We start from the raw sequence: 26,108 nt of genomic DNA, 5'->3' as shown, positions 1-26,108 counted from the left end.
TTACATCATGATTTGAAAAGGATGCATTTAATATTTCTGCCCTCCTGTATTTGATTGTTAGGTTTTTATGCCCCAGTACACAGTCAATTTTTGAGAAGGTGCCATCTACTACTGAGAAAAAGGTATATTCCTTTCTATCCCCATTAAATTTTCTCCAGAGGTCTATCATATTTAACTTTTCTAAAATCCTATTCACCTCTCTAGCTTCTTTCTTTTTTATTTTGTGGCTAGATTTAACTAGTTCAGAGAGGGAGAGGTTGAGGTCTGCCACTAGCATAGTTTTGCTATCTATTTCTTCCTCTAACTCACCTAACTTCTCTAAGAATCTGGATGCTATACCACTTGGTGCATATACGTTTAATATTTATATTATTTCATTGTCTATGGTTCCTTTTAGTAGGATGTAGTTTCCTTTCTTATATCTTTTAATTAGATCTATTTTTGCTTCTGCTTTGTCTGAGATCAAGATTGCTATGCTTGTTGTTTTGTTTTTTCTTTTTTTTTTACTTCAGTTAAAGTATAAAACATTCTCCTCTAGTCTTTTACTTTTACTCTGTGTGTGTCTCTCTTCCTCAAAAGTGTTTCTTGTAAACAACATATTGTAGAATTCTCACTTTTAATACACTTTGCTATTCACTTCTGTTTTATGGGGGAGTTCATCTTATTCACTTTCACAGTTATGATTATTAACTGTGAATTTCCCTCCATCCTATTCCCCCACCTTGTTTATACTTTTCTCTCTCCTTCACCAGTGTTTTGCTTCTGATCACCACCTTCCTCAGTCTGCTGTCCTTTCTGTTAGTCTCCCCTCCCTTTTCTTTCCCCTTTCTCCATCTACTTCTGCCCTCCCTTCTACCCTCTCTTCTATTACCCCTCCCTTTTCCTTTGTCTCCCCTTCTACTTCTTTATAGGACAAGATAAATTTCTATACCTGAGTGAGTATGTTATTCCTCCTTTGAGCCAAATCTGATGGGAGTAAGGTTCAAAAAATTCTCACCCCTTTCCTTTTCTCTCTCTACTGTAATTGGTCTTTTCTGCTTCTTCATGTTATGTAATTTACCCTATTCTGCCTCCCCCTTCCTCTTCTCTGAATACAATTCTTTTTTTTACTCTTAGTTTTTTTATGTAGTCACTTAAAGTCAACTTATATCCACACCCTTTGTCTACATATACTCCTTCTAACTGCCCTAATAGAGATACAGTTCTGAAGAGTAACAAGTATCATCTTCCGATCCAATCCAATCCAATCCAACCTTAATGAATACAATATTTTTTTTCTTTCCTGTTTGCCTTTTTATGCTTCTCTTGAGTTTTGTATTTGAAGATTAAATATTCTGTTCAACTCTGTTTTTTTTCATGAGGAATGATTGAAAGTTCCCTATTTCACTGAATTTCCATCTTTCCCCTTGAAAGATTATGCTCAGTTTTTCTGGGTAGTTGGTTCTTGGTTGTAATCCAAGGTCCTTTGCTTGGAATATCAAATCCCAAGCCCTCAAGTCCTTTAATGTAGAAACTACTAAGTCCTGTGTAATCCTGACTGTGGCTCCATGGTATTTAAATTGTTTCTCTCTGGCTTCTTGCAGTATTTTCTCCTTGACCTGATAATTTTGGAATTTGGCTACTATATTCCTAGGAGTTTTCATTTTGGGATCTCTTTCAGGAGGTGATAGGTGGCTTCTTTTAACCATTATTTTACCTTTTGGCTCTAGGCTATCAAGGCAGTTTTCCTTGAAAGATGTTGTCAGTCCATTAATTCTTAAATTAAATAATGTTTCAATGTATCTCCAACCTTTATTGGGTGCCTCTTGGGCTTATTTTCAGGCCAATTATGGTTAAAAGGACTTGATTGTAGACACATCAGTGGCATATACAGGGGGGAGCAGATAGAAAGCAGTCAGATTTATACCAGCAGCTAATCTTTTCATTCTTCAATTAGGTGTTTACCCTAATGGTTTTAGGAATGATAGAAACGAAGTGTCTGGCCTAGTCAAAAAGAATGGAGCCAGAGTGCTTTAAGTTATGGTAGGGGAGGATATATTTAAGGAGGAATGAATGCTGATTCCAGGCATCAAGTCTCTGAGATAGAAAAATAATACAATAATATTTGGAGTCTTTGGTTTAGTAATTCAAAGGGAAAAAGTTTCAGCTGTGTCAGTAAGGGACGTTTTTTTTTGTGGGATAGAGGTGAGGAAGGGAGGCATATAGATATATATCAGGAAGGAACTATGATTTCAGCGAAGGGTTTCTGATATTGATCATTATAAGGGATGATATATGTGAGAATTATGCCTATGATTTAACTGAGGTAAATAGAGGTTAAGTAACTTGTCACACATCACACAACTAGTCAGATGTAGTATGGAACTTTTCTTTCTGACTCAAAGCACCATAATCTTTTCACACTGATGCTTCTAAGAAAGGAAAACAAGTCAAAATTCATAATTTTCTGTCACATATAGTATTCTAGCAGCAAATCTGCTATTTTGAGTACCAGCAGTTGAGGCAGTATGAAAAAGAAAAGGTTTATCTACTCTTTTTACAGAACTATCAGAATCTATATTCAAAGATGCTTCTCTGAGACATTCGTTTGTTCTGAGTATTAGATTCATCTGCACATTAAATCTCTGCATTCTCCTTGAAGTGTTTTTTTTTCCCTTTTTTGTCTCTTGAAATTTCATGTATATATTAGAAATAGATAATATTTAATTTGATAAATAAAATGCAGCATTTAAACAAAAAAAATTTCTGGAGATTACCTGATATTTGGGAAAAAAATTATGACCTCAGAGGGTTGGAGAACACAAAACACATAGACTAATTATGTATGGTTATGTGCATGTATTTATGTATGTATGTATATATATATGTATTTATAGATACACATATGTGAGTATGTATGTGTACATATGCATATCTCAGTGGCTAAGTTGCTTTTGTGTTATCCCCATTCTTGAGACTATTTATTAGTCTTCAGCTGTTAAGGCACTATTAATATCCATAGATTAACTAGTATAATACTTCTCTGCTAACACAGAATCCCTATTACTCTAGCTTGTCAGTTGTAAGAGATTTGACCACATTTAAATAATTTTTTAAAGAACTGAAAGTCAGAAAAATGCAACAAAGAAATAAATTTAATTCAAGAAATATCAATTGAATGACTAACATAGGTAGAACATTATCCTGAGAGGGTGGGCAATGGGTCCATTGGGTAAGGGGAGAAAATAAATAAACCAATAAATAAGATAGCCCATGTTTTCACAGAACTTTTATTTTACTATGGAAGAAGTTAGACTTATACAGAAATAATTGGAATTCAATTGAACTGTGAAAGTGCATGAAAAGAGAATTATTTCCCATCCAATTACTTTCCTGGACTTCATCATGTCTAGAAACTCATCACTCTGTAAGATGAAAACCGTTCATTAACTCAGAAACCTTCTCAGATAATTTCTCACCTTGGCTATATGACTTCATGATGCCTCTGAGTTGGGTAAATTCCTCCACCTTCCCTTCAGCTTCTTTTTACATGTTGTCTTCTTCATTAAATTGTGTGCTCCTCGAGGGAAAATTATGTCTTATACCTTTCTTTGTGTCTCCAGTGCTTAGTGTAGTGTCTGGCATATAGTAGATGCTTAATAATTGATTATTGGCTCTTTAAAAAAAGTTCATGATAAGTGTAAGGGTCAGTCTAGACAATTTCCCCACCTCATATAAAGTAAATGATAAGATGCTGTCTTATCCTTACCAAATAAGAACATATCTGAGTCAATCAGAGACTTTAGATGAAGCAGAAAAATCCTTGAAAGCTATTAGAGGAATTATAGAGACATTGAAAGGAAGTATGTTCTGAATGGTTGAGAAACTTGGTCATGCCCTGAGGGGCTTATCTAAAATGAGGAACTAGTTCATAGCCCAAGAGGTTAGAATGAGTGGACAGCCAAGAAAAAGTACATTTAGCCAATTTCCTAAGAAGGAGTTGAATGTGCAGGAGGAAAACACCAATGTTTCCCCAGCCTCCATTTACTAGAGGAGTATCTTATGAAATCTGGAAGGTTGGAAGAATTGCATTTCTCATTGGCATCCTTCCAGTGTCCCTGGGACAGGAGCAGCTGTCAGCATTGTCTGTATTGGAAGCCAAGTATACATGCATGCCATGTTTTATTGTGGTTTGTGGATATTGTGTTGGGTTTTTTTGTTTGTTTGTTTGTTTTTACAAATTGAAGATCAGGGCAACCCTGCATTGAGCAAGTTTATCAGCACAATTTTTCCAATATGTGCTCATGTCAAGTCTCTGTGTTGAATTTTGGTAATTCTCACAATATTTTAAACTTTTTTGATATTATTGCATCTTTTATGATGATCTATAATCAGTGATCGTTAATGTTAGTGTTGTAGTTATTTTGGGGAGCCGTGAACCACACCCACATAAGAAGGTGAACTTAACAAATTTGGTGCGTATTCTGACTGCTCCCCTGACAAGCCATTCCTCAACTTCTTTTCCTCTCCTCAGGCCCCCTTATTCCCTGAGACTCAACAATATCAAAGAATATTACATAAACTTAGTTGAAAAAGGAGTGGAACAGTTTGAGAGTATTAACTCTAATTTTGAAAGAAGTCCTACTGAGGGTAAAATGCTATCAAACAGCATCATGTACTACAAAAAAATCTTTTAGGAAAGGAAAAGTCAACAGATGCAGCAAACTTCATTGTTTTCATATTTTAAGAAATTGCCACAGTCACCCTTACCTTTGGCAACCTGATTAGTCAGCAGCCATCAACATTAAGGCAAGACCCTTCAACTGCAAAAAGATTATGACTCACTGAAGGCTCAGATGATGGTTTGCAGTTTTTTAGAAATGAAGTATTTTATACATAATATATACATTTATATAAATATTATATATTTTAATATATTTTATAATATTTATTTATATTATTAAATATTTGTAATAAATATTATATATATATATATATTTAGACATAATATTATTGCACACTTAATAGACTACAACAGGCTTGCACAACCTGCCTCCCAATGAAGGATTTCGGACAGCCCTCAAAAAATGAAGAGGAAAACATTCTTACATTGTTCGTGAGCCTTTGACTGGCCACAGACTGTGCAGACCTAGACTACAGTATAGTGTAAATATAAAATTTATATGTAGTGGGAAACAAAAAAAAAATGTGTGACTTGCTTTACTGCAATATTTAATTTAATATGGTGGTCTGGAACCAAACCTGGAAGATCTCTGAGCTATGCCTGTAGACTGGATGTAATGAGAAAATGCAGATTCAAGGCTTCACCAAGAACCCAGAAGAAAAGCTGTCACATACCTAAAGGCAACTAATTGAATACCTTATCAAGGAGAGAAAAGGATTTACAGTTGCTTTGTGCCCTTTGCCACACAAATGATCCCTATTTGTGAGTGCACTTTCTCTGAACATCTTTTTGGGAGACTGTTTTCCAAGTTTGGGGAGATGTTTTATCCCAACTATACCATCATAATAAATACCTGTCTAAAAGCTTAGTTTCACTTACTAATTCACACCAATGATAATCATTGAGGATCTTGAGCTATAGCAACAGTTATAGCTGGATGGTAGGGAGAAGCCCTAGACTAGTAGTAAACCTGTAAGAATCTTAAAACTTCAAAAAGGCAGGGCAATTAGGTAGCACAGTGGATAGAGCACCTTGGATACAGGAGGACCTGAGTTCAAATCCAGCCTCAGACACATAACACTTACTAGTTGTGTGACCCTGGGCAAGTCACTTAACTCCATTGCCCAAAAAAACCCAAACTTTAAAGTGCCTTCACTTTCTCTTCTCTCACTCTCTTCTTTTCCCTTTACTGGCTTCCATTTTCATTACTATTCCATTGACCTTACTTTCTCCAAAGTTACTAATGATGTCTTAATTGCCAAATCCAATGGCCTTTTCCTAATCTTCATTCCCCTCTACATCTCTACAGCCTTTGATGCTGTTGGTATTTTTTTCCTCCATGATACTCTTTTCTCTCTAGGTTTTTGGATCACCTCTCTTTCCTAGTTTTCCTCTTATTTATCTAACCACTACTCCTCTGTCTTCTTTTCTGTATCATCCTCAACATCATGCCCTTTAAATTTAGGTGTCCCTGAGAGTTCTGTCCTAGGCCCTCTCTTCTCCCTTTTTTAACACTTCACTTGATGATCTCGTTAGCTCCCATGAATTTAATATTTTTATGGTGATGATTCTCAAATGTATTTTTTCCCAATCTAATCTGTCTACTGACCTCCAGCCTTGCATTTTCAACCGCCTTTAAAACATTTTGAACTGGATGTCCAGTAGATAGATTTTCTCCTAAACCCTTCCCCACTCCTAGTTTTCCGATTACTGGAGAGAGAAACTGCATCCTCCTAATTTCTTAGGGTAACAACCTAGGAATCATCCTGAATTCCTCACTACCTCTCTCCACCTCCACATCCAAACTGTTGCCAAGGTCTGTAGATTTCACCTTTACAACAGCTCTCAAATATGCTCTCTTCTCTCTTTTGACACTGACACCCTTCTAGTACAAGCTTTCATCAACTCATGCCTTGATTATTACAATAGTCTGCTTGTGTGTTTGCTTGCCTCAATTCTCTCCCCATTCTAATCCGTTTCCCATTCAGCCACTAAAGTAATTTTCCTAAAATGCAGGTCTAATCATGTCACTCTCCTACTCAATAAACTCCAATGGTTTCCTATTGATCCCGGAGCAAATACAGAATGCTGTGGCATTCAAAGACCTTCACAACCTAGCTACCTCCTATCTTTCCAATCTTTTAAGCTAAAGATTCAAGATTTCTTCAAACTATTTCTAGGAGACTTTAATATTGTGTTATTTCCAGCATGGATTTCTTCAGTCTGTACTTTGTTATAACAGCTCTCCCTGGCTTCATATTTATAAACACCTGTACTGCTGTGCACATAGTACATTGGGTATACTGGTAGAATATAAATATGGCAGCCTCACTATCATTTCTGATGAGTGGAAGTAGTTTTTCCAAGTAGTTAATTCTTTTAAATATTTTTGGGAAATTTATGTTTTTTTCTGAATCCTGAATCTGAGAAAAATAAGTTTGGAATTTGGAGAAAATTATTTGGATTTTCCAGTGAGAATCCTAAAGATACTGTTGGTTAGACGGAGTCCATTGACGTTATGGTGAAAGTAAGATCAAGAAATGTTGACCCTTAGAGTCAAAGGTGAAAATTGACACTTCTGGGAACTAGGAAGAAGCATGTAGGAGAGAAGCAGCCACTATCTAATCAGTTTTGCTTCTAACTGTTGCCGTATTGTAAGTGTGTATACAAGGTCCTGTATGCCTGTAGCAGTGAGTCATTCTTGCAAATAAAAAAATATTAATAAGTTTATGCACATAGTATACTTTATACAAATCTGTTAGTGGTGTTCCAAGATATTACAAGTTTTGGATGCAAAATAATTCTTCAAGTTAGCAATTTTACACATGATTCTCTGTAGTGCTGTTAACCTTGTTAGGAGATTTGAATGTTAGGTTACATAATACCTAATAATGCTCTTGAGCATTTGCCAGTGCTTGAATATTCTACAATTCTTTGTAAATACTACTAAACTTACTGATTCTTATTTGTTAAAATTTTTATATATCCATATTAATGAGTGAAGAATACAAGGAATGTTGGAAATATTTTAAGAAAAAAATAAAGGTAATCAGTTGTGTCATTGCCATCTATGTTTTAAATCATTATCATAATATATTGATTCAGGGTAACAGTAAACTATGTATTTATTATTACATTAGTTTTTCACAGAAAATTTCTTTTAACTTTTAGTAACTTTTAGTCCGTAACCTTATAACAGAAAAATGATTCACCATTTGCTATTATAAGTACTCATTGTTATTTAAATAATAATGAATAAAATATCATGAAAAAAACTTATTACTTCTAGGTTTCCCAAGAAGTCCCTGGAATTTCCATTTTTCATTCCCAAATCCAACAGATTAATATATATTGAGAATTTAGAAACACAATCATATGTCACTAATTAAATGGTGGCAGATTCATTCCTTTTTGTTTTCTTTGCTGTTCTCCCTTTAGCTTCATCTTCAAGTACGATCTTATGATAACAGTTTAAGTCAGTTTTGCACAAAATTCCTTTTCTCTTTGTTTGTTTTCCATTGATTTGTGAGGCACTATTATTCATAATTTTCTATCATCTTACTCCATAATATTTTGCAAATGAACTTGTACTCTAAACTGTTGTTGTTCTAGCCTGTTTCATCTCTATGATTGGTAAAAACAGAATATTTGTTGCTTGAAGTAATTCCTGGATTATATTAGCTTTATTATTATGGTTAGTTTTGGTTATCTAAATTTCTTAGAGAAATCTAACTAATAAAAACTGGCCATCCTTCTAAATATTGTGCTGGTACACATTAAGTCTCAGGTTGAAAAGGTGTGTGTCTAAAATGGAGGTACATGTGGAAATGTTTGGATCACTTCATATGTATAAAGGATATCATATTTGTTGCCTTCTCAACAGGTTGGAGAGGGGGTGGGAAAGAATTTGGAATTGAAAAATGAAAATAAGTTAAAATAAAATAGAGGTGCAAAGGGGTTTGGGTTGGGGGGATTCCTGGTTTTAGAAAGCAAATAATAAAAAAAAACTAAAAATGAAAACACATACTAACAAAACTCAGGAGTCATTTTTATGTGTTTTTACATGCTCATAGCAATTTTTAAAATACAAAAAAAGGATCTATCACTAATAAATATAACAAAATAATCAAAATGAAGACTTTAGAGAAATACCATTTATTTAAAAAATCTTTTAATGTAGTAAGAACTAAGTAGGAATATGTGAACCATAAAAATAATAATTGTGAGCCCATTTTGAACATAATCTCAATCAGCAAGATGCCACTGCTTTTCCAGATTCCCTAATGGGGCCTTGCTAATTCCTTGCCAAAACTAGCAGTGAGTTTCTTCCTTTTAATCTCCCCTAATGCCTTATTCTATTATTGTCACTGCTCTCTCACCATGCAATGTCCCTTCAAACCCTCATTTTCCAACTGAGCCAGTCAGAGAAGCCTGAGTGGTGGTGGTGAAGAAGTCTAAGACTACAAACTCCCTAAAAAGAAGGGGAAGGAAAAAGAAGAGGGGTATCTCCTTGTACACTCCCCTCAAACTCTTCCTCAGCAGCTTCTTTATCCACTGAATTACTGGGTTGAAGAGAATAAAAATAAGGGATATGTAAGGTCTTTGGAGCATTGCTGCAGTAGACTGGTAGAGGAGGGTGGGAAAGGGGAAGCCCCCACACAGTACAATGCGCTGCAGGAGGCCCTCGCTTCTGAAGTGGCTGTGCATCATTGTATGGTAAGTGCTTCCTCTACCCCAATTCCTCTCTTTCCTTACAATAGCAGAATGGAGAAGGAAAAAACCATGTTCTAGGTTCCTGATCAAATGAAATAAACAGATGGGGTGGGAGTGCGGGTAGGTGGGCCACATAGAATGTTGCCTTTATCTGCAGCCTGGACAATTCCCTGGGTGATTCTATGTATGAAGGAAACCTCTACTCAAAGAATATCAGCAGGATATTGGACAACCTGTTAGACGGCTATGACAACAGGCTTCGACCAGGATTTGGAGGTAAGAGGGGATGAACTTTGACCACTCTTTGTTCTCAAACAATCTCCTTCTTCTTCCTTTTTTGTCCTTCCATGACCACACTATTTGCAAGGGAGCTTTAACTGATTTCTATTCAAGTTTTTATTTATTCAGTCACATCTTGCACAGCTTGGGCAAATCCAGGAGCCTGGCTCACCTTGAATCTTTTAGTCTGGACTGGCATAAGTGAATTTTCACAACTGAATGGAACTAAGGATTCCTAGGAAAGAAAAGAATCAGGGAATGGTGGGCATGCTGAGTGCAGGATGTAGCTGGATTTTTTTTGTGTAGCCCTAAGGAAATTTCCTAAATATTATTCAGATGGGTAGGGTGTGAGGGAAAAAAAAAAACTTCACTCTTCTTCACCTTCATCTTAGGTGCTGTTACTGAAGTGAAAACAGATATTTATGTGACAAGCTTTGGTCCTGTGTCTGATGTGGAGATGGTAAGTGTAGTTGGAGCTCTAAGTGCTCCAGGATATCCTATGCTAAAGGATTTGTTCTTCAGAGAGTAAGAGTAAAGACCAGAAATCATGGGGTATACCTACTATTTCCATTTAACTGTTGCTGTAGGTCCATGATACAGGATTAGTTTATGTATGCCCAATGCCTAGCATTATGAAAGTGATTAATGGATATTTGCTGAATTGAATTGGATTGGAATATTTCCCATCATATTGGAAGTGGGGCTATTTTTTAGACTAGATTGTTGGATTTAATCTCCTAGACAATCTCATTAAGGGGCCAAGTTTAAACAATTTAGAAGTCACTTTCTCAAGACTTTAGTCCTTCCTCCTTGAAGGAAACCCAAACAAAAAAGGTGGCTAAAATTTCATTTCTGAGTGAAAAGGTGGGCATTATCGGATTGGGTGAAGGATACTAAGAATCCAAGTGTATAACAATGAGATTGAGGAAGCATTTAAGGTTTATGGCATAGCTACCTTTTGAATTCCAACACAGAAGATTTCATTCAATGTCATAGGGAACTACTCAGAAAGGCATGATGCAGTCAATAATTCACTTTATGTATAGACCAGTAGGTATTGGAGAGACATATTTATGGTAAATGGCACTAAAACTCTAAACAAACCCTCAGGAATTAAGTACTTTCTGGTGTTCTTTGGATGTCCTCAAGTAACATTTTAACCCATCCATTAGAACAACATCAAAGACCACCCATAATCATCCTCAAATTGCCCCCTGAATAGCTATGTTTTGTATGCTGTCTTTCTTGTCTTTCTGCTTTTAGCATCAACAATTAGAAATAGAGGAAGGACAAGAATCTGAGATTTGAGAGAATTCCGCTTTGGGACTGACTGCCTGCAGGAGTATGGGGAGCTTGCATTACCCAGAACCTTAATGGTTTTTAATAACATGAAAATGCAGCATATATTTGTTGAACCTTAGTAATGTTGGCAATTGCTGTGTATTTCTACTGTGCTATTATTACAAACTTGACTGGTTGAGGGGTAGGGGAGGGGTGGTCAGACGGGAGGCCTAGAACTTTTCCCTGGGATTTTTTCTCTGCAAAGTACATCTGTACTCTTGAATCTCACCACTAGGACCCAGAGCTTGACTGCATAGATTCAGACCATGTTTGTCATATTGTCTAACCCAAATAGACAAATACCGGTAGTAAAATCCAGAGATAAAAAGGGAGCTGGGAAATCAGATGCATATTTCCTGAAGTCTTAGGGAAAAAAAGAAATATTATCTCTCAGTAAACATATTCTGATACATTCACTTACATATTTTCAAAGTACCTAGCATATTATTTTTAAAGACAAATTTTAATGAGCTATAAATTAGTTACAAATAATTTTAACTATACATGTAAGAGATATCATTCTTGACTAGACACTGGAATATTGGAGTTAATAATGCATTTTGAGAACTACCTAACCAAACTTTGATCTGAGGATAAAAAGTCACTTGGCAAAGTTTAGCTACCCTCAAGGCATCACTGAATGGTGAGACCACACTCCTGTACCCATTTAATAGATGATTAAATGCCAAGAGAAGATATAAGATGCATTAAGACTAGATGAACACTCTGAACCTAGAATAGAATAAATTTTTTTAAGTTATGTTCTCCATTAGAATGACGGAGATGAAGATAAATATGGAGATTGGGATAGAGAGAGATGGAAATGGATATTGAGATGTGGATGTGGATGGGGAAGGAGTTGGACACATAGGTGGGGATGGGGAAGGAGGTGATTTGAAAGAGAGAGAGAGACAGAGAGAGGCAGAAAGACATTGAGAGACACACACACAGAGGTTTTTTAGTTGAGAGAATTGTTTTCGTGTTAGGTTATTTATAACTATTTTTCTGCTCGTGAACAGGGTTAACAATATAACAAATATTCCAGGAAACAAGAAGAATAATGATGCAATAAGATCAAAGCATTTTGAAGGCTATTTCCCCAAAGAGTGGCTGTCTTCCAGTTATCCCTTAAAGGAAATAAGATTTGACATTAAAGCTGTGAATGAAAGGTGTTTAACAAATTAGTAGGCAGCTCAGTGACTGTTTTGCCTTATCACAGGAATACACGATGGATGTTTTCTTCCGTCAGACATGGACTGATGAAAGGCTGAAGTTCAGGGGCCCATCTAAGATTCTAAGTTTGAATAATTTGATGGTCAGTAAAATCTGGACACCTGATACTTTTTTTAGGAATGGAAAAAAGTCCATTGCTCATAATATGACAACCCCAAACAAGCTCTTCCGTATCATGCAGAATGGAACTATTCTCTACACAATGAGGTGAGCTTTGAACAGTTACACTTCCTCAGTCCTCATGGCCTTCTAGATAACAATATCACAGCATACCCTTTTTCAATGTGTTTTAGACTTACCATCAATGCTGACTGCCCCATGAGATTGGTTAACTTTCCTATGGATGGGCATGCTTGTCCACTGAAGTTCGGGAGCTGTAAGTCTTAAAAACCTCACGTATGCAAATAGCTTATTCAACCTAAGTTATTATTTGAGTAACTAAATCTGTATCCCAGGAAGCTGGAAAGGAGTATCACTATAAAACACACAAACAACTTGCAGCTCTTTGTGATTCTTTCAGTATGATTCAGGGAGCATAATTAATTCATCACGTCTTCTGTGTGTATGTAGTGATGCAGGTTCTAAGAAACATTTTTTTAGCTACCCACATAAAATGACAATGACAGCTCAGTTTGTTTCAATTGCATATCCTTCCTTACATAAAATGAAACAAAAATGGCTTATGTTGATAGGAGAAAAATACTAAGATTCATTACTATGCTTTATCTGTTCTTAAAATTCAGATGCTTACCCCAAAAGTGAGATCATCTATACATGGAAAAAGGGACCTCTTTATTCTGTAGAAGTTCCTCAAGAATCCTCAAGCCTCCTACAGTATGATCTGATTGGGCAGACTGTGTCTAGTGAGATAATAAAGTCCAATACAGGTAAGAATCTGGACCATGGGGTGGCAGCCCTCACCTGCTAACCAGACCACAGTTTTCCAATAGTCTATCTTGTTGATATTACTTTAACTATTTATTATTCCTTAGCTGAACTTGCCCTCCTGAAAGTTCCAGAAAGATCTGCTCAAAATTGATTTCTCCACTAGGTGTGTAGATGTATGCAGTCTGGCTTGACCTTGAAGGATGCTGCTTTTGTCAGTACGTGATAAAAATATCCAAAGAATAAATGGATGCACTTCTTGTACTATCAAATGATCAGGTCTCCCTCCCCGCCTTTTTTGTGCATTGAACTTTTTCCATCTTTTTTTTCCCCTCTTAGGACATGCTAATTTAAAATCCTGTTTGATTTACTTTAAGCTTCCTTCTTTTGCATGGTGTCAACAACAATAACCCTGACATACGTATCTCCTTGCAGGTGAATATGTAATCATGACAGTTTATTTCCACTTGCAAAGGAAGATGGGATATTTCATGATACAGATATACACTCCCTGCATTATGACAGTCATTCTATCTCAGGTGTCTTTCTGGATTAATAAGGAGTCTGTGCCTGCTAGAACTGTTTTCGGTATGCCTTACTGTCTCTGCCTTCATACCATTTATCCATCACCTCACATCCTTTCTACATTTTAATTGAATATTCATGGCAATTGCTTTTTTTTGCCATCAATCAATGAAAAACTGATTCCTGTCTTATTCAGAGAGAATGCCCACTCACCATGACCCTCATCCAAGTTATGTTCTTGACCAGCTAGGGGACTGTTTCTCAAAGAATGGTGGCTAGTGTTCTTCCTGGGTCCTAGCTTGCGTTCCAAATTGGATCTGAAGAAATGAAATAAAGAAAAGAAGATAGGTCTGAACGTGGAATTTAAAAGACCCTTAAACAAGGGAGTAACATAACAAAATATGGGGAATATAGTTCTGAGATAAGGGTAAACCCTTCCTTTCCCCCACCCCATTCTGTAACTCCAGCTCTATATAAACTATATATAGTTTATGTCCATTGATTGCATCTGAAAGAGCAAAATGAAATTACCATGACTAAAAGATCCAACATTGTTGTAAAAATTAAAATACAAACATATAAAACACACATAAATAAAAAATATGATGCATAAGTTAAATAATAACTTAATTTCCCCAGCACTACACATTTTGCAAGGTCCTTTCATAGACATCCAACGCTTTCATAATTACCTCATTTTATTTTTCAGTATAAGCCTATAAGCTCAGTCAGTCAATCAGGAGGCATTTATTGAGCACCTACTATGTTCCAGGAATTGTGATAAGAGCTGAAGATACAAAGAATGATAAAAGACAGTCCCTACTCTCAAGGAATTCAGAGTGCAAAAGGGGAGATAGCTTCAAAATAGCCAGGTACAAACAAGATAGACAGGATAAATTGGATATAATCAACAAAGGGATGTAAGAATAATAAAAGCAACAACAACTAATTGTGTTAAATACCTACTGTTTTACAAGCACTGTGCTAGGCATGAGGAATAGAAAAGCAAAAATTAAATAGTTCCTGCACTAAAGGAGCTCCCTTTAAAAGGGGGGATATGATATGCATGGGTATATGCATTTATATATAATGAATTTTCACTATAAATACATAGCATATCATTGGAAAGAAGGCATTGACAACTGAGGCAATCAGGAAAAGCTGTATTTAGTGCTATAATACAACAAATTTTGTGAAGTTCTTCACATAAATTATCTAATTTGATTTTCACAATAAGTTTCTGAGGCAACCACAACAAATATTATTATATTGGTTTTACAGGTGGGGCAATTGAGTTTCAGAAAGGTTAAGCAATTTGTCCACAGCTAGTAAGAATAAAAGGTAGGGTTTGAACCTGGGTCTTCTTGACTCCAAGTTCAGCACCATATTCAATCTGCAACATTGTCTTTTATGGATGAGGAAACTGATGCTTAGGGAGGTGAAGTGACTTTCTTTAGACTAAACAACTAGAAAGTGACAAAGATGGAATTTGAATCCAATTTCAACTCTGAATCCAATGTTCTTTTAGTTATTCCATGCTACCAGATGTGATAGTATAAAATTATTTAATATAATATTGGGTAAAATGACAACAACATTAATAACAATAAAATTATTCAATAAGAATAAGTGATATTTGTAAAATATTTTAAGGTTTGCATAATATTTTTCTTAAAACCCTGTGAGGATGAGTTGTTAGAGTATAATTATCCCCTCATTTTGCAGAGGAGGTAACTGAAACTCTGAGAGGTAAAGAGAATTTGCCGTGGTTGCATAACTAAAATAAGTGTCTGAGGAAGAAGTCTAACCCAGATCCCAGATCCCCTGCTGTTTCTCATGTGATTATAAATTTATCAGCACACAGATATATGTCATTCATTGATTATCAATAACCATACAAATGGGAAATGTATTCTATACATAGATGTGTATCGGTTAGTTCACAAGGTATTTTTTTTTATCCCATACGATATATCATTATAAAACGTACATAGCACATATCCTTACCCCTCGGCAATAATATATTCTTCCCTCTAGGTTTATAGACATTTTTCATAGCATAAATAATGTTAAGCTGAAATATCAGGCTGTTGAAAAAAGTTTGTATGGAATGATTAGGGCTGTTATATTATTATTTCCATTTATGTGTGTTAGTCATCATTATGCTGTTTACATAAGATTATAGAAATGTCCACTTACCCCATTCAGCTTATTCACAAAAATTGTTGAGCAATTGATTCATTGTTAATTAATTAGGTATTTGACTTTGGGGAATTAATTTCTCTACTTTGAACCTCAGCTTTGCTATCTTTAGGATGTATATAATAATGCTTCAACTTCCTACTTTACCAGCTTGTCATAATGATCAATGAGTCAATGAATGTGAACATATTTTAAAAACTGATATTAGCATGATCTTGTTGTTATTGTTGTTACTGCTAGGAACATAAAGGAACTGCAAAATGGAATTTAAGATTTCAATATTTTGAGCTGAAAGGGACTTTAAAAATGACCTCATCCAAGTCTCATTCTACAAATGAGAGTACAGAGATCCAGGAAAATGAAGACTTGCTCAAGGTCACATAATGTCAGAAGAGTATGAATTCAGATTCCTAGTCACCAAAACAAGTGTCCTTTCCACCGCAGCACTTTGTCTCACCAAGTTTCTTAGAATATAAGAAACTATAAGGCTTTGACACTGTCCAATATTTTCACTGTTTTTTAGATCAGTTGGCTAAAGTAATAAAAATTGCATATTCACTTTTTAAATTAAATGAGCAGTTGTCAGCTTCAAACTTCTCAAGGCCATGTAATTGAAAACTTGGTGCAGTGGAGAGATTATAGGCATTCGATGACCTGGGATTGAATCCAACCTTTCCCATTCATGAGCAAGTTACCCATCTCTCTGGGCTTCTTTTTCCTAGATGGCCCTTCTAATTCTAAAGCTCATCCTAGTTTGCTTTAAACAAAAAGCAGTGAGATTATACCTGCCTAAATTAGAAATAAGTCCAAAAGTATACAAATTCAGTTCAGTTAAATTTAATAAAATACACAGATATTATATTATCTGACAGGTAGTAGTTAGATGGTATTTTCCTCCTATTAAATAAATTTAAAAATGCAATATGGAATTGAATTGAATTGAAAGATAGACAGCTGAAGCAGAAAGGTAGCTAACACTTTAGGTACCAGGTTGCCAATATGGTGCCAGAATGACTTTAGTCTAACCTGAGTCTAGAATTGAGTTGGTAAAAAGAACCACTAAAAATTTATACAATTAAGAATCTTGTCTGAGAGAAGCAAATATAATCATAGAATAATATTTGTAAATTCTAGCATGTTTTTGTACAAGAGCACTGGCCTAGAATTTGGAAGCTAGGTTCAAATCCTGGGGCTTCTACTCCCAGCCTGGCTGACTTTGGGCAAGTTGTTTACTCTTCCTCCCACTCAATTTTGTCATCTGTAAAATGGAGAAGTTGGGCAGACACATCTCCCAAGATCACTTCCAGTTTTAAAATTCTAGACAAAAAATGAAATAATATCCTGTTATTCTTTAAGCAAGGCACTGATTAGAACTTGATAGACCTCAGGGATTATAAAGCTCCACCCCTCTATTTTGTAGATGAGAAAACCAAAGCCCAGAGAGTCTATGACTTGAGACTATGGGGATCTATTTGTAACATTAAAATTCACAATAAAATTAAAATTCTTACATGATTTAGAATGTGACCCAATAGCACTCTCTTACATTAATCCTACAATTAAAGAAAATTCATACTCTGATGAAGATTTACAGATGGGACTTCCCTAGTACAAAAGAAAATCAGCCTGTGCCCAGGAGTATTTTGATATTACTTCCTAAAAATGATTAAAAACAGAGATGCAACATAGCACATGCTATTATGAAGCTTATTTCTGTACAAGTATCTTGCAAACTCCTTGAGGTAAGGGCCCAGTGACATATGTTGATCTTTTTATGCCCTCAGTGCCTAAGGTAGTGTTGGGTACTCCTCCTAATATAATAACAATTTTAAAAAGTTTAAAAATAAACTTTCATCTTCATTTGGAGTTCATCAGTTCTCTCTGTGAAAGTGGATAGTATTTTTCATCCTGAGTCCTTTGAAGATGTCTTGTATCATTGTCTTAATTAGAGTAGTTAAGTCTTTCACAGTTGATCATCTTTATAATATAGCTGTTACTGTGTACAGTGTTTGCCTGGTTCTGCTCACTTCACTTTGTGTGATTTATAGAAGTCTTCCCAGGCATGTGATGATTACTTGTTGAAATCAATGGAAATGAAATTCTCAGCTATACCAACTAGATGCACCTGAGTTAGTCAGAAAATAAAATGGACTTCATCTTCACTCTATATAGATTTCCCTCAATTAACCTTTGAAAAATGGTAGTAATAATTAACAGTCTAAAATAGGGAGTGATGTAAATTATTCCTGAGTCACAGTTCATGCATGAATAGTATTGTGAGTTTCCCAATGGAAAAATAACACATATATAATATAATGCTGATATATGACCTAATTAAGTAATGATATTTTCTTCTTTACTAGTTCATTTATTTGTTTTTTTAAAAATAATTTATCTGTCTATCTTCTTGTTTACTTATTTACTGTAGATGATAAAGGACTAGCCTTGAAGTCAGGAACACCAGTTTCTAAATTTTGCTATCGATCCTTAATAGCTATATGGTCATGGCCAAGTCAATGATCTTTTCTCAGCTTCAGTTTTCTAATCTATAAAGTGGCAATAATGATACTTCACATGATTGTCTCTAAGGATCAAATGCAAGAAGAGCACTTTGCAAACCTTAAAGTGCTGTATAAATGTTGTTGTTACTGCTGTTTTTATAATTATTATTAAATGCACTAAAGCTCGGTGGTATAATAGATAGAGATCCAAAATTGAAATCAGGAAGATCTTACTTCAAATCTGGCCTCAGACACTTGATAGCTTTGCAACCCTAAGTAACTCACTTAATCTCTGCCTTAGTGTCCTCATCTGTAAAATGGAAAGAATAATAGCACCTACCTTCCATGGCTGTTGTGAGGATTAAATGAGATGACATTTGTAAAGTGCTTTGCAAAATTTTAAAGATTTATTATTACTATTATTGTTATTAATATTATCTTCCTTACTTCTTAACAGTCTCTTACATTGTTAGGAAAAAAGATTAATATAGTTTGAGTTAGGTTAGAATAAAGACTAATTCATCATGAGTTAATAAGTGATTAATTTCAACACTATATTAAACCAATGCAATTAAGAATATGGGGCACCTTAGTAATCATCTCATCCTATGGAATAGGGGTATTTCCATCTCTATGTACTTTTGTGCTACTCCTAAAAGATTGATTAAAAAGGACAGAAGTTTCAAAGAATGAATAACTTCAAGGAAGACACAAATGTCCTTAAATTTCTACAGTCAATGTCAATTTAATCAATAGCTACCAATTTCTTGATGTTTGTAATCAACCTTTATAACATTTAAAAGCACCATTGTAATTGCTAATATATTTCATTAATTCAGCACTTCCTTCATACTTTTCATTAACACTTTCTCATTTGATCTCATTATAGGATCCTTAGCTCTAAAATCATACATTTCTTTCTTTTTCCTTTTTAGGAATTACCACTGTTTTGACCATGACCACTTTAAGTATCAGTGCTAGGCACTCTTTGCCAAAGGTGTCCTATGCAACTGCCATGGATTGGTTCATAGCTGTGTGTTTTGCCTTTGTCTTCTCTGCCCTTATTGAGTTTGCAGCTGTCAATTATTTTACCAACCTTCAGAACCAGAGAGGAATGCAAAAGGTGTCTAGGACAGCGCTACCCTCAGTCACAACGATGCCAGTGGAGGATGAGATTGTTTTGGTAATGGTTCATTTTTCTAACATTATGAATTTTACTGCAAAAGATAGCAAGAATAATGCATTCTGGTACTTGAAGTATCTTGAAGTAGTGTTAGATGGGGGCAAAACACCTACCCCTGAAGTTTTCATTACATTGTAGTCAAAATTTTATAGTTTCAGAGGGGAAAAACCTTACAAGTCTTCATTTTCCTTTTCTAAAAATTATTTTACTCTCCTGATATTGATACTAGATTTTAGGTTCCCTGAGCAGCCTATAAGGATGTTTTTAGGCTTTAGATGTATCTTTTGAACGTGGCCACACACACCAACTACAGAGGATAAAAAGAAACAAGTGACTTTCAACATATTGAACCTTCAGATGCTGAAAGAAGCCAACAGGGACTGATACAGAATTGGGGAGGGGAGGTGTTTATAGAAAGTTAAATTGAGAAAAATATAAAAATGAGATTACATGTAAATATACAAAAATTGTAGCCAAAGTCCAGACTTTTTGTTCATACTCATAAAAATATCCAATTTTTTATATTTAGCTGTTTGAAATATCTGGATAAGCAATCAACAATTTTTAAAAATTATTTTTATTTAATCAAATATTTTCCAATTACATGTATTTTTTAAGTCATTCCTTAAACTTTTGAGTTCCAAATTCTCTCTTTCCTTCCCACCCTTTCTCCCTCCTTGAGGAGACAAGTACTTTGATTTTGATTATATATGTGAGGTTATGTCAAACATTTCCTTATTAGCCACATTGTAAAAGAAAACACAAATAAAACAAAATAATAACAGTTTTAAAAAGTTTAAAAATATATTTCAATCTTTATTTGGAGTTCATCAGTTCTCTCTGTGAAAGTGGATAGTATTTTTCATCCTGAGTCCTTTGAAGATGTCTTGTATCATTGTCTTAATTAGAGTAGATAAGTCTTTCACAGTTGATTGTCTTTACAATATAGCTATTACTGTGTTCAGTGTTTGCCTGGTTCTGCTCACTTCACTTTGTGTGATTTATAGAAGTCTTCCCAGATCTTTCTGAAACCATTTTGCTCATCATTTCTTGTAGCATAATACTATTCCATCACAAGTATATACTACAACTTGTTTAGGTATTCCCCAATTAATGGACATCCTCTTGATTTCTAATTTTTTGCCAACACAAAAAGAGCTGCTATAAATATTTTTGTACAAATAAGTCCTTTTTAATTTTCTTTGATCTTTTTGGGATACAGACCTAAAAGAGACATTGCTGGGTCAAAGGGTGTCTCAGTTGTATAGCCCTTTGGACCCGGAATGGTTGGGCTAGTTCACAACTCCACCAACAGTATATTACAATAATTTTTCTATCCCCTCCAGAATTTGTAATTTTCTTTTTCTGTCATAATAGCCAATTTGATAAGTGTGAGGTAGCATGTCAGAGTCATTTTAATTGGCATTTCTCTAACTAGTAGTGATTTGCAACATTTTATTATGTGACCATTAATAGTTTTGATTTTTTTTTTAAAGCTGCCTATTCATATCTTTTTACCATTTACCAACTGAAGAATAGCTTTTTTAAAATAAATTTGGCTCAGTTCCCTATATATTTGGGAAAGGAGACCTTTATCAAAGAAACTTGTTGCAAAAATTTTCCCCATTTTCCTGTTTTCATTATAATTTTGGCTTCATTAGTTTTGTTTTTGCAAAAGCCTTTTAATTTCATGCAATCAAAATTATTTATTTTACTTCCCATAATGTCCAATATTCATTGGACTCTTCTCTTGTCCACAGATCTGACAGGTACATTTTTTTTCATATTCAACCACTTTATTTATTATATCACCTTTTATGTCCAAATTATTTATCCATTTTGACCTTATCTTAGTATATGATGTGAGATATTGGTCTATACCTAGTTTTTGTCAAACTGCTTTCCAGTTTTCCCAGCAACTTTTTGTCAGTGAGTTCTTACCCTTAAAACTTGTATCATTGGGTCTATCAAACACTAGATTACTGTGGTCATTTGCTATTGCATATTATGTAGCTACTCTATTCCACTGATCTCCCACTCTATTGCTTAGCCGGTACCAGGCTGTTTTTTTTTTATTACAATTTGTAATATAGTTTGAAAGCTGGAACTTCTAGGTCTTCTTCCTTCACATTTTTTCACTGAATCCCTTGTTATACTTCTCCTTTTCTTCTTCCAGATGAGTTTTGTTATGACCATTTCTAGCTTTGTAAAATAATTCCTTAGCACTGAATAGGTAAATTAACTCAGATGAATTGTCATTTTTGTTATATTGACTCAGCCTACCTATGAGCAATTAGTATTTTACCAATTATTTAGATCTGTATTTGTGTGAAGTGTTTCATAATTGTGTTCATATAATTCCTTGGTTTACCTTGGCAGGTGGGTTCCCAAGTATTTTATATTGTTTGCAGTTATTTTAAATAGAATTTCTCTTTTTGTCTTTTTCTCCTGCGTTTTGTTGGTAATATATAGAAATGCTAATGAGTTATGTGGATTTATTTTATATCCTACAAGTCTGCTGAAGTTCTTAATTGTTTTTAACTAGTTTACTAGATGATTCTCTAGGGTTCTCTGTACTATCATATCATCTGCAAAGAGTGATTATTTTGTTTCCTCATTGCCTATTTTTGTTCCTTCCATTTCTTTTTCTTGTCTCACCTCTGTAGCTAGCATTTCTAGTGTGATATTGAATAATAGTAAAGATAATAGATATCCTTGCTTCCCCCCTGATTTTACTAGAAAGGCTTCAAGTTTATTCTCATTACAGAAAATGCCTGCTCTTGGTTTCAGATAGATACGACTTATCATTTTAAGAAACATTCCATTGATTCCTTTGCCTTCTAGTGTTTTTAGTAGGAATGAGTAATGTATTTTCTCAAAGACTTCCTCAGCACTTATTTATATAACCATATGACTGCTGTTGTATTTTGTAGTATTATTCATATGGTTAATTATGCAGATTGTTTTTCTAATAGTGAACCAGTTCTGTATCCTGAGTACAGATTCTACCTGTATGATCTTTGTGATACATTGCTGTAATTTCCTCACTAGTATTTTATTTAAGTTTTAATATTGATATTCTTTAAGGAGACTGGGCTATAGTTTTCTTTCTCTGTTTTGGCTTTTCCTGGACTAGGTATCAAAACTACATTTGTGTCATAAAAGGAATTTGTAGGACTTCATTATCTTTTTTTTCCCCAACTAGTGTTGGTATTAATTGTTTTTTTTTTAAATGTTTGGTAGAATTCACTTGTGAATCCATCAGGTACTGGAGACTTTTTGTTAGGAGCTCATTTATGACTTATTTAATTTTCTTGTTTAAGATAGGGTTATTTAAGTATTCTATTTCTTATTCTGTCAATCTAGACTGTTTATATTTTTGTAAATATTTATCTATTTCACTTGATTATCAGCTTTACTGCCATATAATTGGACAAAATAATTCCTAATAATTGCTTTAATTTCATCTTCATTAGTGGCACATTTTTAAATCAAATTAACCATTGGATTAGATATTTTATTATCTTTTAAAAACAGCTCCTAGTTTTATTTATTTATTCAATTTTTTTAAACTTTCTATTTTTTTATTTTCAGGTTCTTATTTTGGCATTTAATTAGTGATTTTTAATGTCTCATTTTTGTTTTTAAAAATAGTTGCATGCCTGATTCATTGATCTGCTTTTTTTCTATTATATAGATGTAAACATTAAGAAATTTTTCTCTAATTACTACTTTGGCAGCATCCCCCAAATTTTGATATGCTGTCTTTATCTTGAATGAAATTACTGATTTTTATATGTTTTTTTCTTTGACCCATTCATTTCTTAAGATTAGACGATTTACTTTCCAATTAATTTTTAACCTATGCTTCCACAACAATTTATTGAATGTAATTTTTTTTATTTCATTATGGTCTGAAAAGTATGTAATATATATTTCTGCTTTCCTGCAGTTGCTTTGAGGGTTTTATGCCTTTATACATAGTCAATTTTGTGAAGGTGTCATCTGCAGCTGACAAAAAGGCATAATCCTTTCTATTCCCATTCAGTTTTATCAGAGGTCTATCATATCCAACCTTTCTAAGATTCTGTTCATCTCCTTGATTTCTTATTTGTTTTCTGGTTAGATTTAACCACCTCTGAGAGGGGAAAGTTGAAATGCCATTTTAGTATACTTTTATTGTCTTTTATCTGCAGTAATTTAACAATTCCTTTAAGAATTTGGATGCTATGTCATTCAGTGCATATGTTTAGTATTGATATTACTTCATTGTCTATGTTACTTTTTTTTTTTTTGCAAGATGTAGTTTCCCTGTTCATCTCTTTTAATTAGGTCTGTTTTTGCTTTTACTTTGTCTGAGATCATGATTGTTACCCTTGCCCTTTTTTTCACTTTATCTGAAGTATAATAGATTCTGTTCTATTCCCTTACTTTAAATGTGTGTGTGTATATGTGTGTGTGTCTTTCTTTCAAGTTTGTTTCTTGTAAACAGCATATTTTGGATTCTGATTTCTAATTAATTCTGGTATCTGCTTCCATTTTATAAGTGAATTCATCACTTTCACATTCATAGTTATGAATGCTTATTGTGAATGTCCCTCTATCCTATATTCTTCTGTTTATCCATTTCTCTCTCTTTTTATCCTATTTCTCCTCTAAAGTCTGTTTTGCTTCTGACCTTGCTTCTTTTATCTGCCCTTCCTTTCTCTTATCCCCTTTACCTCCTATTTCCCAGTTGAGCAAGAGAGATTTCTCTCACCAATTGAATACACACACATTATGTGTGTGTGTGTGTGTGTGTATACATGCACACACATACATATATACATACACACATATTTATGTATATGTTACATTATGTGTATATGTGTGTATGTGAAATTTTATATAGATACATATGTGTATGAATTCCCCCTTTTTGAATGAATTTAAATATGAGTGAGGTTCAAGCTATGCCTGCCTCCCCACCATTTTCTCATTCATTATAAAAGCTCTTCCTTGTAGGCTTCTTTTATGTGAGATAATTTCCCCGATTCTTCCTCTCCCCCCTTCTCCCAGTGCATCCCTCTTTCTCACCCATCATTTTTTTATATCATCCCAGCATAATTGACTCACTCCCACAAACTCTTTTTTATTTAGAATCCTATTATTTGCCCTAATAATGATAAAGTTCTTAGAAGATATAGGTGTCATCCTCCCCTATGGGAAGGTACATAATTTAACATTATTGGGTCTCTAATGATTTCTTTTCCATGTTTACCTTTTTGTACTTCTCTTGAATCTTGTATTTGAAAGAAATTTTTTTTATTCACCTCTTGTCTTTACATCAGAAATGATTGAAAGTCCTTTATTTCATTAAATATCATTTTTCCCTTGAAGTATTATGCTCAGTTTTGCTGGGTACATTATTTCTGGTTGTAATCCCAGTTTTTGTGCCTTTTGGAATATATTTCAAGCCCTCTGCTTCTTTAATGTTGTATGTACTAAATCTTATGTAATCCTGACTGTGGCTCTATGGGCACTTTCACTGGAGAACAAAATAATTGCTATTTATAGTTGAATAAAAACATTAGGACATGAACTCATGTTCTGACTTGAAACTTCACTAATCCTTTCAATATTATTGATTTCCTTTTTAATGCTATGTGAATTTGTGTCCTAATGATTTTATTCAACTATAAAAAGTGATTATTATTTTTTTTACCTGTGAAAGAGTCCATTATCATGGAGAAGATATATACCTCTTCCTATTCCCATATTATTTTGATTTCTTAGGCCTTTTTAAATTAAAGCTTTTTATTATTTTTATTTTTACTGTAACTTTGAGATTACAAGCATTTGGTATAACAAAATCTATTTAAAATAATGTTCTTAATTTTTTATGGAAATGTTACATCAGGAAAGGGTGGGCAAAGGTTCTGTCTGTTATAATGCTCAAATTCCATTTATTTTATTGGCTGAGTTGTTTAGGATATTTTGAGATCTGTATTTATGGTATGGTTTGTCATTTGTTACTACATGAAAGATAGCAAGATTTTGATGAATAATGGTAACCAAATACTGTCTTACTAGGAATCTGATAAGTGCTAAATTTTGTAGCTTTCTGTGATGTTAGTCCAATTCTACCATTTCCATTTCAAGGCTGAACTTCTTAAGGATTACTCTTTTATAATTTCTAGCAACAATAACCTAATCATGAATTGCCATAAGAAGCCCCTCCATTTCTAAATGTATTGTTATTACTTAGCCATTTATTTAAGGCTTTTTTTGTTGATTCATTATTGGTTAAATTATGTGGATATATACCTTGGAATGTGTTTTTATTCCGTTCTTGAAACTATTTAATAGGTTCCACATAGAGGTAAATCAATGTAGATTGTTTGACTTTCTCAATAGTGCCTACCTGTTGTCAATTCTTAGTATTCCTCAGTGAAGTGATAATTGGTGTTTCTAAAACTATTTTGCAAGTTTTGACATGCATATATATAATGTCTGTATGTATATATATTTATTTGTATGCATGTGCAAATACACACATATGCACATATGTATGTATATTTATATATACACACACATATGAGAA

At 34.1% G+C, this 26,108-nt stretch overlaps 1 protein-coding gene across 1 annotated transcript in view; it reads left to right on the top strand.

Moving 5' to 3' along the window:
• The first annotated feature begins 473 nt into the window (after positions 1–473).
• Positions 474–26,108, top strand: part of GABRA6 (gamma-aminobutyric acid type A receptor alpha6 subunit) — a 47,136-nt gene continuing 21,501 nt past the window's right edge. Inside the window, exons 1-8 of the mRNA XM_027841887.1 lie at positions 474–511; positions 9,534–9,652; positions 10,048–10,115; positions 12,216–12,436; positions 12,523–12,605; positions 12,973–13,116; positions 13,550–13,702; positions 19,278–19,525. Of these exons, the coding sequence (XP_027697688.1) occupies positions 474–511; positions 9,534–9,652; positions 10,048–10,115; positions 12,216–12,436; positions 12,523–12,605; positions 12,973–13,116; positions 13,550–13,702; positions 19,278–19,525 (1,074 nt within the window). The remainder of the gene's footprint in view (positions 512–9,533; positions 9,653–10,047; positions 10,116–12,215; positions 12,437–12,522; positions 12,606–12,972; positions 13,117–13,549; positions 13,703–19,277; positions 19,526–26,108) is intronic.

This window comes from Vombatus ursinus, unplaced genomic scaffold, assembly GCF_900497805.2.
Source record: "Vombatus ursinus unplaced genomic scaffold, bare-nosed wombat genome assembly UNPS02014863.1, whole genome shotgun sequence".
In the NCBI taxonomy this organism is placed as follows: domain Eukaryota; kingdom Metazoa; phylum Chordata; class Mammalia; order Diprotodontia; family Vombatidae; genus Vombatus; species Vombatus ursinus.
Note: the sequence above shows the minus strand (reverse complement) of the source record. Positions and strands in the feature narration are given on the sequence as shown.